The sequence below is a fragment of the Oryctolagus cuniculus genome, chromosome 10, assembly GCF_964237555.1.
Source record: "Oryctolagus cuniculus chromosome 10, mOryCun1.1, whole genome shotgun sequence".
In the NCBI taxonomy this organism is placed as follows: domain Eukaryota; kingdom Metazoa; phylum Chordata; class Mammalia; order Lagomorpha; family Leporidae; genus Oryctolagus; species Oryctolagus cuniculus.
This window is the reverse complement of record NC_091441.1, coordinates 2,280,243-2,295,221: the sequence shown is the minus strand read 5'-3', so window position 1 is coordinate 2,295,221 and position 14,979 is coordinate 2,280,243. Positions and strand designations below refer to the sequence as shown.

The 14,979-nt window shown below is 64.1% G+C and overlaps 1 protein-coding gene across 4 annotated transcripts in view; it reads right to left on the bottom strand.

Annotated features, from left to right (window-relative positions):
- Positions 1-995: 995 nt before the first annotated feature.
- Positions 996-14,979, bottom strand: part of MBP (myelin basic protein) — a 91,618-nt gene continuing 77,634 nt past the window's right edge. For 3 of the 4 annotated variants that reach the window (XM_051838595.2, XM_051838597.2, XM_070049850.1), the window contains 5 exons: positions 12,869-12,967; positions 11,681-11,716; positions 11,284-11,316; positions 7,774-7,893; positions 2,264-2,414 (listed from right to left, as the gene is read on the bottom strand). In XM_051838595.2, the coding sequence (XP_051694555.1) occupies positions 2,370-2,414; positions 7,774-7,893; positions 11,284-11,316; positions 11,681-11,716; positions 12,869-12,967 (333 nt within the window). In that variant the 3' untranslated portion in view covers positions 2,264-2,369. Of the gene's footprint in view, positions 2,415-7,773; positions 7,894-11,283; positions 11,317-11,680; positions 11,717-12,868; positions 12,968-14,979 lie in introns of all 4 variants that reach the window. The other variant, XM_051838600.2, reaches the window with a different exon arrangement.

The window sequence follows — 14,979 nt, the reverse complement described above, 5'->3', positions numbered from 1 at the left end:
TGGGGACACCGCGAGACGGCCGCCTGGCCAGGAACCAACGCGGCTGCCAGGGGCTCCACCTGCTGCCGCTCCGCCCCCAGCCTGGGGGCTCTGTGTGCCGGGCGGATTCCCAAAGCCTGGGAAGCGGGGGCTTGCGGAGAACTCCCCTGCCCCACCTGCAGCCATGCCCAGCCCAGGAGGACGGTTCTTCCCGCAGAGGGACCTCCTCTACCCGGGGAGCCAGCCCCCTGCCCCGCCATGCCCGCCCCCACCCGGGCCCTGTCCAGAGCCCCCGCCCGCTGCGCCAGGCGCCTCAGGCCCCCTCGAGGCTCCTGACAGGCCGGAGCGGGGAGGGGCAGCGCAGGGGCTGCAGGTGGCCGGGGACAGCGCGGGGCAGGGTCTCGGTTCCAGGATGCCCGCTCAGCGCCCCTCGGGCTGCCCGCCGTGCCCAGCCAGCGCCGCGAGAGCAGGACAGGAACTGCCAGCGTCTTCAGGGGCAGTCGGTGTTCAGTGGGGACAGCCCCGGTGCGCCTCTTCGCTTTTTCTCTCATTTACATGGTCACGCAGGAATAGGAAACAGCCTCGGCTTCCCCCGCGTGTGACACCGACGTGGCCCCGCAGACTCCGGAGTGCACGACTGTTGGGCCTGCAGCACCAGCATCCCACAGGGACGCCGGTTCGAGTCCCGGCTGCTCCTCCCCAGCCAGCTCTCTGCTAACGTGCGCGGGGCGGCAGCGGAAGGCGGCCCAAGTGCTTGGGGCCCTGCGCCCACGTGGGAGACCAGGAAGACGCTCCTGGCGCCAGCCTGCTCCAGCCCTGGGGAGTGAGCGGTGGGCGAAGACGCCTCTCCCCTCACGAATAAATAAATCGGAGTAAACGTAAATGCGACTGTGCTTGCAGGACTTCCCAAATCCCTCAGTGGGGAGGGGCGGGCTGGGGCGGGGGCGCCCTCCCGGGGAGACAGCGCGGGCCCCGCGCCCGACACCACGGACGCAACACGAGGCCCAGGCGGCGCGTGAACGCTCATTACTTTATTCCACACCGGCCGGCCGCGCGGGCCGGGCTCGGGGCTCGGGCCGGCGTGCGCCCCGCTCCCCACGGGGGCTGCGACCCCGTCGCGCGCGCACCGGGCAGGGTTAGCTCGCGGTTAGCGGGGGCGTCGCGGCGTTAGGGCGGCTACTTCCGGTCTGGTTCTGGGGGAGGGTCGCGCCGGGGGCTCTCCGCAGGGCCCGCACGACGGACGCCCACTCGAAGGGACGGGTCAGTGCGTTAGGGGCGGCGGCGGCCAGGGAGGGTCAGCGGGATTACGGGACGCGACCCGGAAGCGCTGCTTGTCCTTCCGGGGCGGCCGCTCCGGGCGGGCGCGCGTGCGCAGGGCGGGCGGGGGCGGCTGTGGGGCCGCGGGTCGGGTTAGTGTAGCCGGTGAGCACTGCCGTGGTCCGTCCAGCTGTGGTCACGCCCAGTGTTGAGTGGCCGGCGCCACGCCGCCCGGCCACCAGAGAACGCAAGTCTGCCCGGAGCCGTGGGCTCGGGCGGGAGGCGGGGTCGCCCGCGTCCCGCCGGGGCCTCGCGCGGCCCACGCCTGCCTCCTTCTCCTCCCTCTGCCACGCACGAATTCTGCCAGTCGGGGTTGCGGAGCGCCCCGCCGTGGACTCTCTCAGCTGCCCGGCCCGCATCCACTTGCCAAAAGCTCCCGCACGCAGTAAGCCACTCTGACTGTCTAATCCTGTTAGGGGAATCAAATCAACGGGGGTGAGGGCGGCGGGGAAGAAACCAAAGGAAGCCGGGATCGCAACAGTCCTCCCCACGCGCCCGCTGCCGTGCGCAGCGGGGCCCTCCAGGCAGTGCTCGCGAAAGCAGGGGCGGGGCGGGCGGGGCGGGGCGGGGCGGGGCGGGGCTGGGGGCTAGGCTGGGGCTGGCGGGGCTGGGCGGGTCGGGGGCTGGGGGCGGGGCTGGGCTGGGGGCGGGGCGGGGGCGGGGCGGGGCTGCGCTGGGCTGGGGCGAGGCTGGGCGGGGCTTGACTGGGCTGGGGGCGGGGCTGGGGGCTAGGCTGGGGCTGGCGGGGCTGGGCGGGTCGGGGGCTGGGGGCGGGGCTGGGGCGGGGCTGGACTGGGGGCGGGGCCTGGGCGGGGCCTGGGCGGGTCGGGGGTTGGGGCTGGGTGCACGCGGGCCTGCAGCCGGAGCAAGGCGGTCTTCCAGCCCCGGGCACCGCGCAGCCGGGTCCTGTCTGCATCTCGGGTAACGGGTGCCCCGGCAGGACCCCGGGCGTGCACCGCTCGCCGGGTTAGGGGACGGGGTCTGCTCGAGTAGGTGGGGGTGCGGACGCTGTTAGCGTTTGAAGGCGGTTAGGTTAGGAAGCCGAGGACGGGGTTCAGCGCCGGGGCAGGGCTTCAGCGTCTGGCCATGGGCGACCCGGAGCGACTGTCTCTTCCTCCCTGGGAAAAGCGGAGAGGGCGTGAGTGAGCCTCCCACCCGTCGCACCCCTGCTGGGCAGGCTGCCCCCCCCCCCGCCTCCCCTCCCCTCTCGCACAGCCTGGGTCCTCAGGGCTGTGAGGTGGGTCCCCGAGGCGCCGGACACAGCACCCAGGGTCTGGGGTGAGAGCCTGGCCGTTGTGGTGTTCGCCTTCCTTGAACCAGCGCTGTTCCCCCGCCAGAAATGGGGCGGGGTAGGGGCCGGCGCTGTGGCGTGGCAGGTAAAGCCACGGCCTGCAGTGCTGACACCCTATGTGGGCGCTGGTTCGAGTCCGGCTGCCTCACTTCCAGTCCAGCTCCTGGCGATGGCCTGGGAAGGCAGCGGAAGGTGGCCCGAGTGCGCTCACCCGGACAGGAGCCCCTGGCCGCAGATCAGCCTGCTCCGGCCGTTATGACCATCTGGGGAGTGACCCAGTGGATGCGAGAGCTCGCTCTCTACTCTGAATTTCAAATAAATCTTTAAAAAAAAGAAGTCCAGGGGAACTGAGGGAACTCGGAGAGATCTTCCTGCCTGTGTGTGCGTCCCCTGGCCTCCCTCTGCCCCAGCGAGGGCGGCAGTGGTCGTGCGGAGGACTTGCCTGCAGCCTGTGGTACAGGGGCCTGAGGACACCAGCCCGGGAATGGAAGAGCCGACAGCTGAGCCCGAGGTGGCAGGGGAGGTGGTGGGGGCGTAGGGGCGTGGCGGGGGAGTAGGCAGGCGCAGGACTGTGTTTTTGTTAGGTTCAAACGTTTATCCAAACGCTCGCCCTCCGCGGGATTCCCAGTTCTGGCTGAAACGTGGATCTCGAAGATTTCCTTTCACACCGAGGCCCCAGAGAACGAGCGACGAGCTCGCCACCAGTCGCCCCTGTGCCGCCACCTCGTCTGAGCACAGCCTCCCGTTACCCTGGCGCCGCAGCCCGGGACACTGAGCAGCCAGGGTCGCACAGCCAGCAGTGAGCGCCCAGGCGTCTGGAGGGCTCCTCGGGGTCTGGCTTCGCCCGCCGTACAGACAGCAGCTTCCTCCTCGACCTGGAGCAGCTCCACGCAGCCTGCCGGGTGCAGGGCCTGCCCGGCGGCCCCCGCCCCGCCCCGCCCCGCCCCGGGAGCCCCGCCTCCCCTGGGCGCGCCTGGCCAGCAGAGCTGCTGCCCTGTGGGGCAGCCGGGCAGTCGGCGCCAGCCTGACCTGGCCGCGTGCCGGGCGCTGGGAGCTGTTCCTGGAAGGCTGTGGGCCGCTGCTCTAGAACACAGGGCAGCTTCCCCGCCTGCTCCTGAAACCGGCCGTGTGCTGGCCTCGACCCTCCTGCTGAAGTGGAGGTGGTGGACACGCTGGCTTGGCTTTGCTATTCTGCCTGCTCCTTGCTGAATCCCTCCCAGGGCAAAACCTCTTCACCTCTCCCACCTTTCGTCTCAGCCGACCCCGCGGCCTTCTCGCCTTCCTTGTTTTATAATCACACGGCCAAAGGCCGGCGGGGGGGTGGCTCCCCGATGTGCCAGGGCTGGCACCGCACCCTGGGCGTGCTCTCGGCCACTTCAGACTGGGGAGGCCAAGCATTTGGTCAGCTCTGGACCCAGGTGATGACACCACTGGACGCGCCAGCTCAAGGCGGGGTTCAGCTTCTGTCTTGGGACAGGAGAGGCTGAGAACCCCCAGCCAAGGCTGCTCACTTCTCTGCAGCCAGGGGAATTCTGATGCACGGCGAGCCGGAGGCCCCGGTTTTGGTGTGAGTCCCAAAGAGCGAGGAGACGCTCAGAGCTGCTGCCCCAGTGCCGACCCCACAGCAGACACCAGGCCTGGGCCTTCCCCTCCTGATCTCCCGCAGCGTGAGGAGAAGGGATGGCAGCAGAGAGACAGTAGTCACCACGCAGCCGCCTCTTCCCTGGGCGGGGGGGGGGGGGGGTTAAAACAAATCACTGGGACTGCTCTGTGCCGCAGCGGCCAGTTGTGAACTCCTGACCCAGTAATGGCAGCCAGTGAGTTCAGGTTTGTCTTACTTTGATAACTGGAGGCACCGGTTGAACTAGACAGACATTTAACAAGTTTTTTAAAAGTTTCCTGGGAAAATTTTGAAGCTATTTAAGATAGTCGATGGGCCCACACACGTGTGTTATTTGCACACAAGTGTGTAGATGGGAGTGGAGCTTGTCTGTCGGTGGCTGTGGCAGTGTGATTCTTGCATAGATGGGGGGGGAGGGGTGGCGGGGTCCCAGGTCGCTCAGGGATGCTGCTCTCAGTGCAGCTCTGCTGAGAGCCCCCCCCAGTCCTCACTGCCGCCCTCTGCTGGCCTTGCTGAGTCTGGGGCTCGATCTCCCTGGTCCTGACCTTGGGGCTCTGGGAGCTCACCTGTACCTGCAGAGCCTGGGCATGCGGGCAGAGGAGCCGTGCATCCCCAGGGTCCCATCTGCTGGGACCCGTTCATCCGAAACCAACAGCCAAACCTTGACGTCTGGAAGCAGGCTGGGGCGTTGCCATCAGCCGTGATCTGATCAGGGAGCGTCTGCTCCTGACGCTTTACCAGGATGGAGCCCTTGCCGCAGGCCCCTGGCGCTCAGAGCCGTGGGGGAACGAGCCTGTAGGGAGCTGAGAGATCGGGGTGGCACAGCCGCGCCCCCTCTCACACCGAACCACCAAAGGCTATTTCCAGAACAGGCAGTGAAGGCCAGGCTCCTCTTGTCCTTGCCAGTGAGGACGCCTGAGACGTGACGCCCTGGCAGCTGACCCTCGTCCTCGAGTGCGGCCATGGCTGGCCCAGGGATACAGACGTGGAAGCCGCAGCGTCTGGAGGCCGGGGCACAGACTGACACACTCAGGTCTCCTGAGCCAGGGAGCCTCCTCCACCGGCCGCCCACCATCTCCCAGGAGACAGACGTGAACCCCTCGTGCGGGCGCTGGGGGCGTGCTGGGACTTGTGTCCTGTGTATGGATGCATTCTCCTGCTTTGTCGGCCTCTCTCCCATGTCACATGTCTTTGGGTTGGAAAGAAGGTGACAGCAGAGTGTCTTGTCAGTGACACTGTGGCTGTCACATCAGGCAAGGACACAGAGCACATTGTGTCCCTGAGAGGAGGTGGACGCGGAGCCCGAGTTACTCCAACCAGCAAGAGTCATCACTCTGGACAGTGCTCACTCCTGACAGCTACCAGGGGACCTGCCTGTGCCTCAGGATGAAAAGTACACACAGGGCGCCTCCGCCTGCGTCCGGGGAAGGCCGCCCTCGACTGGGGGCAGGGGCGCTGTGCAGCGCTGCGGCCCGGGCTCAGCTGCCAGCTGCCAAGGGCCTTGTCCTTCTTTTCCAGCCAGAGACTCCCAAGTCCAGGCTCTGCTGCACACCTGGTTGGGGGTCAGGGTGAACCGCAGGCCACACTCATTGTGCTCCCTGGAACCTGCTGCTCCCCTACCCTTCAGACCCAGGGCTGTGTGTCCTGCCTGGGGGCGGGCGCTGCTCCGGCTAACCCCTCTCTGCAGGTCCAGGGCCTCCCCCTGGGCCTCTCCCTGGCTGCCTCGTTCTACAGATCCTTGGGCCCTGTCCCGTTCTGTTCCTTCTGCCGGAACCAGGGTTTCCCACTGTGCGCGCCTGGCTGCTGACCTCAGGTCTCGGCCCTGTGTAGTACTCCCTGGCCACCCCACTGGGCGCTACAGGCAGCTCTGCCCACACCACCAGGGTGGCTCCTCTGCCTGCCTCCTGCCGCCCTTCCTACAGCGTTTCTCCTCCTCACTCCCATCCCCATTCCCACCCCAGACATGAGCTCCTTGACCAGGCTGTGCACTTCTGGCTGTGTCATTCATTCAGGGTCCCCGAACCCAAAACTGCCTGTGGTATCCACCTAGGGAGTCCGCCTGTGGTGTACACCTAGGGAGTCCGCCTGTGGTGTACACCCAGGGAGTCCGCCTGTGGTGTACACCTAGGGAGTCCGCTTGTGTTGTACACCCAGGGAGTCTGCCTGTGGTATAGACCTAGGGAGTCCCTGTCTGTGGTGTACACCTAGGGACTCTGCCTGTGGTATCCACCCAGGGAGTCCGCCTGTGGTGTACACCCAGGGAGTCCGCCTGTGGTATACACCCAGGGAGTCGCCTGTGGTGTACACCCGGGGAGTCCGCCTGTGGTGTACACCCAGGGAGTCCGCCTGTGGCATGAGCTGCACTCGGGCAAGGCTGCAGGACTGGCTGAGACTCACAGCCCTCGCCCAGAACAAACAGCCTGGCCACTGCCTTCGCTTGTCCCTTCCCCGGCCTGGGCCTCTGCCTTCCAGGGACCTCCTTGTGCGCCAGGGCCGGCGAGCCCAGTAGGGCCTTGGGAGTTCCTGCACCTGCACAGCCATGAAAAGGGCCCTTCTCTACCCCTGGAGTTCACGCAGAACTGAGTTAGGGCCTGACAGAGATGGAGCAGCCTGCCTGGCTGTCAACGCGTGCTCCTGTCTCCAGGGTGGCCCCCCCATGCACTGCACAGTCCTGACCCATCTTTTCAAAGCTGCAGGGGCCTGGGACCTGCCCTTGTGGCCTCCCAGGAGGCAGGGTCCTGGTGGCACAGGCTTCCTCCCAGAGAGCAGGACGCTGGGCTCAGGACGAAAGCCTGGACTGCCCCCCACCAAAAAAAAAGCCTGAGAAGCATTTAAGAGAGACACTCAAGACCTGTCTGAGGCGAGCTGGGCAGAGCTGTGTGGGCGCACAGGGTCTGTGCCTCCCCCCGGCACCAGCCCGACTTGCACTGTGCACACGGGGTCTGTGCCGCCCCCCCTCCCCGCACCAGCCCAACTTGCACCGTGCACACGGGGTCTGTGCCCTCCCCCAGTGCCAGCCCATCTTACACCGTGCACACGGGGTCTGTGCCGCCCCCCGGCACCAGCCCGACTTGCACCGTGCACACGGGGTCTGCACCTCTCAGCCTGCTGGGCCACGCCGGCCCTCCCTTTTTCTCTGGAAGGTTCCTCTTAGCATTTCTCTGAAGGTGTCTGTAGCTGATCCTGTTCTAAGCAAAGGAACGGCCAGCCCACGGCCCGCCTTTGCCCGCTGCACCGCATAGCCCACCCTGCGAGGCGCATGGGCCTACCCTGAACCCCCAAGGGGGAGCTGTTCTCAGACCCGTTTGGAAAGTGCCCAAGCTGGAGTCTCTGGGCCTGACCTCTCACGCTCTGCCCTGAACGAGGGTCGGGCCCCTGTGCACCTGTGCAGTTCCCACAGGTGAGCTGAGGCCATGCCTGCTGGGCTCCGGGAGGCCCAGCCTCACCGCCTGGACTTTCGCCACAACCTGTCAGCTGGGTCGGCCACCGTTTCACACACAGGAGCCCCAAGGCTGCCCTGGCCGGCCCTCCTCCACTCCTCCCACCCCTCCCACGGGGTCCTTACCAGCTTGAAGAGCCTGGAGAGTGTGCCCTGGGCGTCTGCGCCCTTGAGGCCCTTGTGGGCCGATTTGTAGTCAGCTGCTCTGCCTCCATAGCCGAACCCGGGCTTCTGGCCCTCGGCACCCTGCAAGACGAGACCCGAGTCAGCCTCAGGAGCCTTGGTCCACACTGCAGAGCCGGCAACCAGCTAGCCCCTTGCTCTCAGGGGCTGCGGCCCAGTGCTCACTGTGACCACCAGAATCGTGTGTGGAGCAGGTGCTGCCCCCGGCCTGGGCTTCTCCCGAGACGGCTGTGCACGCCTGCCTGCACCTGTCCAGGGAGGGGTCCTGGGGGTCTGGTGTGTGCACGGGGTGCTGGAAGCACCACCGCCTCTGGGTGACCCGTGGGATCCCACTCACCCCTGCCCAGCTCCAGGGCCCTGGACGGGCCGAGATGCTGAGGCTAGAGGAACCTTCCCCAGAGCTGACCAGCATCAACCTGACCTGGGCCAGGAGCCCTGCCAGGAGTCCGGGGCTGCTGCTGGGGGCAGGGAGGCAGGGCCACAGCTGTGCACGGGGCAGCTGCGTGCTGGCGACAACGGAACCTCTCGGCTTGTCTCCTCGTCGACAGAACGGCTGTCGTGGGGACAGGTGCATGGAGGGGTGCTGCTCCCAGGCCAGAGCCTGTAGCCCTGGTCCTGCTCTCCGGCCATTACCACGGAGGTGACTCCAGGCAGGAAGGGCCCCGCCCCACAGCCCTTCTCTCACTTCAGGGCAGGGGCCAAGTCCCCTTGTGGGGGTCACAGTGATGAGCGGTTACCAAAATCCCAGAGTGTCTGCGTCCAGGGCCGTTCTGTCCTCTCGCGCACTTGTTTTCCCACGGGAACTTGCCCTACCGCAGGACGAACTCCCGGCCTGAGCACGGGGCCGAGTCCCCCGCCGTGGGCTCGCCGTCCAGGGACTGAGGTGAAGCAGGCGGCTCGGGCTTTCGGGAAAGGACCTCAGCTCGCTCACGGACTCCTGCCGAAGCCTGGGGCCCCGGATCTCGCTCTCTGCTTTGGAGACTCACTGAGTTCTCTCCTGAGGATCCGGCCAAGACCGTGGGCTGTCAGCCCGGCCTTTCCGATTGCACAGTTTGGGGACAGGAAGGGCCTGGGATTGTCCCCTGCCCCTCGTCTTGGCGGCGGTGCAGGTGCGATCTGGAGCGTCCAGGCTCCTCAGGGCCGCCCCGCTGGTTGGGCAGGGCCGGGGCTGGCCGCAGGGACCTCCCCCCACAGAAGCCTCCTCTGCCATCACCTCTTCATGCGACCTGTGCTGGGGAGCAGATGCTGGCCACGTGGAACCCAGGTGGCGATGTCCATGTGAACACCGGGATTCCATGCTTAGCAAGGGGGGAAGGGGTGAGGGTTGCGAGGCAGACTGGCTAAGCACCACAAACTAGAGGAACGCCAGTGCTACCCCGGCATCCCAGAGGTCCTCACGGCCACTCTGTGTCCGTTGGTGCACAGAGGGGTGAGTAACGGCTGGGGGGCTACGCCAGGCGGACGACCACTCGGCGGCAGAAAGCCCCACTTCCCCTTAGGAATGCAGAGCCCCTGGGTCTTACTCCACTGGTCTCCCCTCCCCCCCCCCCCCAGGAGGAGCTTCCAAAAACTAAGTTCAAGGATGGGCTTTTCCTCTTTCCAAGTTCTTGGTTAGTTTTATCTTAAGACAACCTAGAATTCACCAGGAAGCATTCAACACAGTTTAAAAAAAGAAAGCGGGAACTTTGAAACGACAAGCAAGGAGACCGTCCTAGCTCCAGAAAACAGGCAAGCGAGCAAACGGAGTGCAGAGGGTTCCGCTTTGGGAGAAAGAACCGCACAGATAGTGGTCGGACCCGACATGGAGAGAGGCACAGAGAATCAAAGATCGTCCTTGTTGGCCAGTGGGTCGGAGTGACCTCTGAGTGGGAGGAGGGTCCCCTCGCCCATCTGCAGTCCGCAGCGTAATGCCCAAAGCGGGTTCCTAGATGGGGGAAGCAGGCAATGCGGGGGCTGGAAGCACACTCCTGGGTCAGACGTGTATTCTGCACTGTCACCTGTGCCTCCTGCTGCCACAGAAAATGCGCAGTTGATTGGCTGTGAGTGCTAGTCCGTGGGCAGGCTTCCTGTGGCAAATGCATTAACTCAGACAAAGCAGGCCCAACACACACTTAGGGAGGATGTGCCCGCAAGCGTCTTCCCTCCCGAGTCAACCAGTGCTGAGCTGGAGCCACCCAGAGCTTTCTGGATCCTCCGCTGCCTGCCCCTCGAGTCCCCCCCCCCTCTCCTTTCCCCTGTTCTTTCTCCGCCATCTTTCTTTTAAAATCCCTTCATCAATTTATTCAAAGCTCGTTCCCTGGCAGCCTCTGTAATTCCCAAATGAGACATGATCCTTACCCCATAAATTGGTGGTTACTCCTCTATTTTATTCTGAAAATTATGATTTTTAGAAAGCAAGGACCATATCTAAGACTGGCTTAAGCCAAGAAGCTTGGTTAGGATATGTGGGTAGGCATTTTACATTGGCACAAGCGTCAAATTCACCAGCATCTGGAAGTGGACAAATTAGCCATTTAAAATCCTCACTGGGGGCCGGCTCTGTGGTGTAACAGGTTAAGCCCCAGCAGCGTCCCGTAGGAGCACCGGTTCAAATCCTCGCTGCTCTACTTTCCATCCAGCTCCCTGCTAATGCACCTAGGAAAGCAGCGGAAAGTCGTCCAAGTCCCAGATAGTTCTAGGCCCCTGGCTCCGGCCTGGCCCAGCCCCAGCCACTCTGACCATTTGGAGAGTAAATGAGAAAACAGAAAATCTCTGTCTGTCTCTGACTCTCCACCCCATCCCAGCTCTGCCCTTCAGAGACATAAATCTTGAAAGAAAGAAAATCCTCATGAAACTCTGTTCTCAATATTGTAGAGCCTAAAGTTTCCAAGAAAGTGTCCCTAGATGACTTAATAGCTAAGTTTTGGTTATTATTAAATGCAAACAAAGCCAACGCCCTTAGGATCGATGACACCGTTAAAATGGAACAGCTGGACTTGGCACCTCTTAGGATCATGGATGTTGTTATAAATCGGGTAACTGGACTTGGCACGTCTTCCCTTTGTGGCAGCCTCATTTTCCTGAACAGAACTTCAACATGCGGTGGCTGCGGTGGACTGGGCCGCCCCAGGGCTGCCCTCCGTTGTCTGGGACTACCTATCTGTTTCTGTCTGGACAGTTTCTCAGACACGGTGTGGCTCCTCCCGTGGGAGGGAGACCGGCTGATTCTGCCAGGAACACTGTGGGCGAGGAGGCAGTGGGGGTAGTGCTGGGTCCAGCGCCTGGAGCGAGAGTTTAACAAGCTGGAAGGGAAGGGCCGTTTCATGACGAAAGCAACCCACTGCCGGCGTGGGCGAGCTGTGTGAACAGGGGAGAAAGGTGGGACGGCTAAGCAACTGAAACAGCAGGAAGTAAAAGTCAGGTGGCTGTGCGGGCTGCAAAGGGAGCGGCAGAGCGGAAGTGCGCGTCACCTACCCAGCTAAACCGGCTGAGGACGGTTCCTCTCCCCTGTGTGAGGAAGAGAGAGGGACAGGGCGGTCAGTGAGGCGGAGGCCGTTTTCATACACAAGAACAGTCGGCCTAGTGCCGAGGCCGCAGCCCGGTTCCACCGGGCCCTCCCCAGCAGCGGCAGGGGCCGCCCAGAGCTTCCTGTGACGGCTGTGGGATCAAGGCTTGGGGGAAAGCGTTCCGGGGTAGATTAATACTGTCTGCACGGCTGTGGGAAGGGTCATGCCATGTGTGCCGGGCTGTTCCAGCCGCGTGGCGTGGGGGAACTCAGCTTGTCTTGAGTCCGACTCCTTTTTGGTACATTTTGGGATTTGGGGAAGGTCTATCCATAAGGTGATGATGAATCCAGACTGAAACCACTCACCTTTCCTTGAGACGGAGGGGGTGTGCGGGGCGTCACCTGGAAGACACACAGGGAAAGGTGGGCTGTGGGAGGCCCTCCCTCCCAGCAGCCCCGGCCCCCTCCTGGAGGGTCCCGGCAGCTCGTGTGTACATGGGAGGCTCAGACCTACATGGTAAAGGACGCCCCACCTTCTACACAGCTCCCACTCTGTCATCATGGAACAAGACCTGAGGAGCTGAGACGCTGAAATCTCGGGGTGACACAGACGGTGCCGAGCGCACGGTGCTGGGGACACGTGTGGGAGGCGGCGCGCCGTGCAGGGAGCCCCTGGGCCCACCACGGTCCCGTGAGCCCTTTCTGTAGCCGCGACACCAGAGGAAACGCTCCTCAACTCACTCATTAACACAGTGTTATCTGCTGCACCAAGACCTCAGAGTTGGAAGCTGCAGCTTCGTCTTGTAACAGACTTGATTTTGCGCAGCAGTGTAGACTTGCAGGGAAAACCGCAGAAATGAGGGGGCCCCCATAGAGCCTGACCAGCTCCCCTGGAGTTAGTGGCTCTTACTCATCTTCTCACTCGTGACGGCTGATGACAAATGTTCATTCCACATGATGATCATTAACTAAAATCCAGAGTTCACACTTGGGCTCTGTGTTGTGTGGGCTATGGGTACAGACGAATATTCGGCCCACATCCACCACTGTAGGATCATAGCCAGTGCTCCCCAGGCCACCCTCCGCCCCCTGACCCTGGGGACCACCACTCTTCTCACTGTCCCCATGATCTTAAACCAGTGCAGCACGGCAGTCTGTCCTGCTAGAACACGCAGTGCGGTAAGTGACAGGTGCATTTCGGAAGTACAGGACTGGGACCTGGGGTCAGGCAATAGGGTTGTGTTTACCTGGCCAGCAGCCCTGAGGATGGCCATGGGGTCTTCTCGGATGGACTCACACCCCGTGGGGCAAGCATCGCCCTCCGCCCCACTCAGTGTCCACTCTCCCCCGTGGGGCGAGCATCGCCCTCCGCCCCACTCAGTGTCCACTCTCCCCCGTGGGGCGAGCATCGCCCTCCGCCCCACTCAGTGTCCACTCTCCCCCGTGGGGCGAGCATCGCCCTCCACCCCGCTCAGTGTCCACTCCACCCCGTGGGGCGAGCATCCGCCCTCCGCCCTGCTCAGCGTCCACTCTCCCCCACACACCACCACTTACAATGTTCTTGAAGAAGTGGACTACAGGGTTTTCATCTTGTGGCCGGCCGTGCGACTTCTGGGGCAGGGAGCCATAGTGGGTAGTTCTGGCCGCGTGGTCCTGAAAGACAGAGACGCACGACCTCAGGACAAGTCCCCGGGCCCTGCGTGCCGTCCTGAAGGCAGCTCTCTGGCGGCTCTGGGCTGTGGCTTTGTCGACCCAGGGTTTACGCCAGGCTGCTGCTGACACATGGTAAGGCACAGTGGAGGCTGTGTGCTGTGGGCTTGGCAGTAGGCTTTGGTCACTGCGGCTGCACGGTGTGGTTCTCCTGGAGCCACAGACTAGCAGAGGGGACTTAAAGGTTGTATAATGGCGATTCCAGCCAAGAGGGGGGTAGGTTAAGCCCAGCATTGAGAAAAGAATATTATTTCCCAAAGGAAAACACGCAGGAGTCACACAAATCAACCGTGACAGGTGGTTGCATGTCACGTGAGCACCTGCCTGTGGCCCCGGGTCAGCCACGGGGGGGTCATCACGGCCGCATCCAGAGTAAGCCGGGGGGGGGGGGAGCACGGCCCTGAGTGCGACCATCAGCAGAACTTTCCAGGGCACCGGATAGCAGAGCGGAGGGCCAGGGGGCAGAGGCGGGGCGCTGCCAGCCCGGGGAGGCCAGGGCAGTGGCAGCCTCTCCCCGCAGCTGCCCCACCGCCCCGCGTTGGAGGACAGGCCCCTCCAGCCGTGTTCCCGTGGAGAAGGGTGCGCACGTGCAGGGCCTTCGAAGCACAAGTCATCAGGGAAACAGGAGACGGGATGAACCCGGCCTTCCGGGCCGCGTGGAGAGCCGCGTGGAGAGCCGCGCGAAGCCCAGGCCGAGCCCGCGGCGGGGACCGTGTGGGGGCTGCAGGGGCTGCAGGGGCCCGGCGTCCCCCCGCACGCATTCGCACGCCAGTACACGTCAGCATTCAGCGACAGCGCGGGGCGGCTCCACGCAGCAGACAGACCCGATGCCACCCGACTCCTACTCCACCTACGCCCGCACGCGGGGCGCAAGGCCCCTTCAGCCCCTCCCCAACAGCTGGTGACAGACTGCAAGCTGCCGGCTTCCCAGAATCATTGCGGCCTCAGCCAGAGACACAGCCCAGGCGTCCCCGGGGGCCTCCCAGCCACTCCTGGCTGCAGGCGTGGTTGTTCCCGGCCCCTTAGAGTCCTGGGACCGTGGGACCCGCCACCTGAGTGCGCTGGAAACGTTCTCCCGTGGCTTCCACTGCCGGCTGTGCCACGCGCCATGTCAGCTCCGGCCCGTGGGTCTGCCTGGAGCTTGGCCACCGGGGGTCCCCCACACATCGGCAGTGCCTTCCCCTACCCAGCCTCTGCTCGAAGCCCTGCACAGGGCTGCGGCACCTGGGACACGCCTCGTGGCCTCCACTGTCTGTCCTGCACTGTGGGCCTCGGGAGCACTGGTCACCTGGAGCCCTGCGATGGCTCGCACGGCCTCAGCCACATCTGACCGCACGCCGGCACCAAGGGGCCACCTTCCGTGAATGAGGCGAAAGCCGCAGGCACAAGTGCTGCCCGTGTTCTTCGTGTGCCGCCGGTGGAAGAACTGGCTTTCCTTCCTGCGTTTCTCAATAACTGGGACCTCACGTGTCACCGCTCAGCGCGGCTTTCCCGCGTGGACGGCTGTGCTGTTCCCACGGGACGGCAGCATTCCGCAGGCGGAGGCCCCTCCCCGCCGTGCTCCCCACAGCCCGGCCACCCCTGGGCAGGCGCGGGGGGACCCCACCCCAGGAGGGAGGACCTAGCAGAAATGCAGCCGCCGGTGGGGCTTCCTGACAGAGAAGCAGCAGGGAAGGGCCGCGAGGCTCTGGTCCTTCTCCGTCCCGGCTGCCCCCCCCCCCCCCGGAGGCCCTGTGCACCCAGCCCCACCCGTGCCTCTGCATTCCTGCCCTGCCCTCCTAAGCTTAATACAGAGGCTTGTAAAGAAATGAGTGCCCAGTTACAGCGCACGGCCTCTTGTTCAAACTACTTCCGCTGTAAGAGACTCAATGTCTCATGTGTGAATTGTGCACCCCTGCTTTGACGCCAACAAGGAAAGTTACAGATTTTGTCAGTTACTTCTATAGCGAGTATAT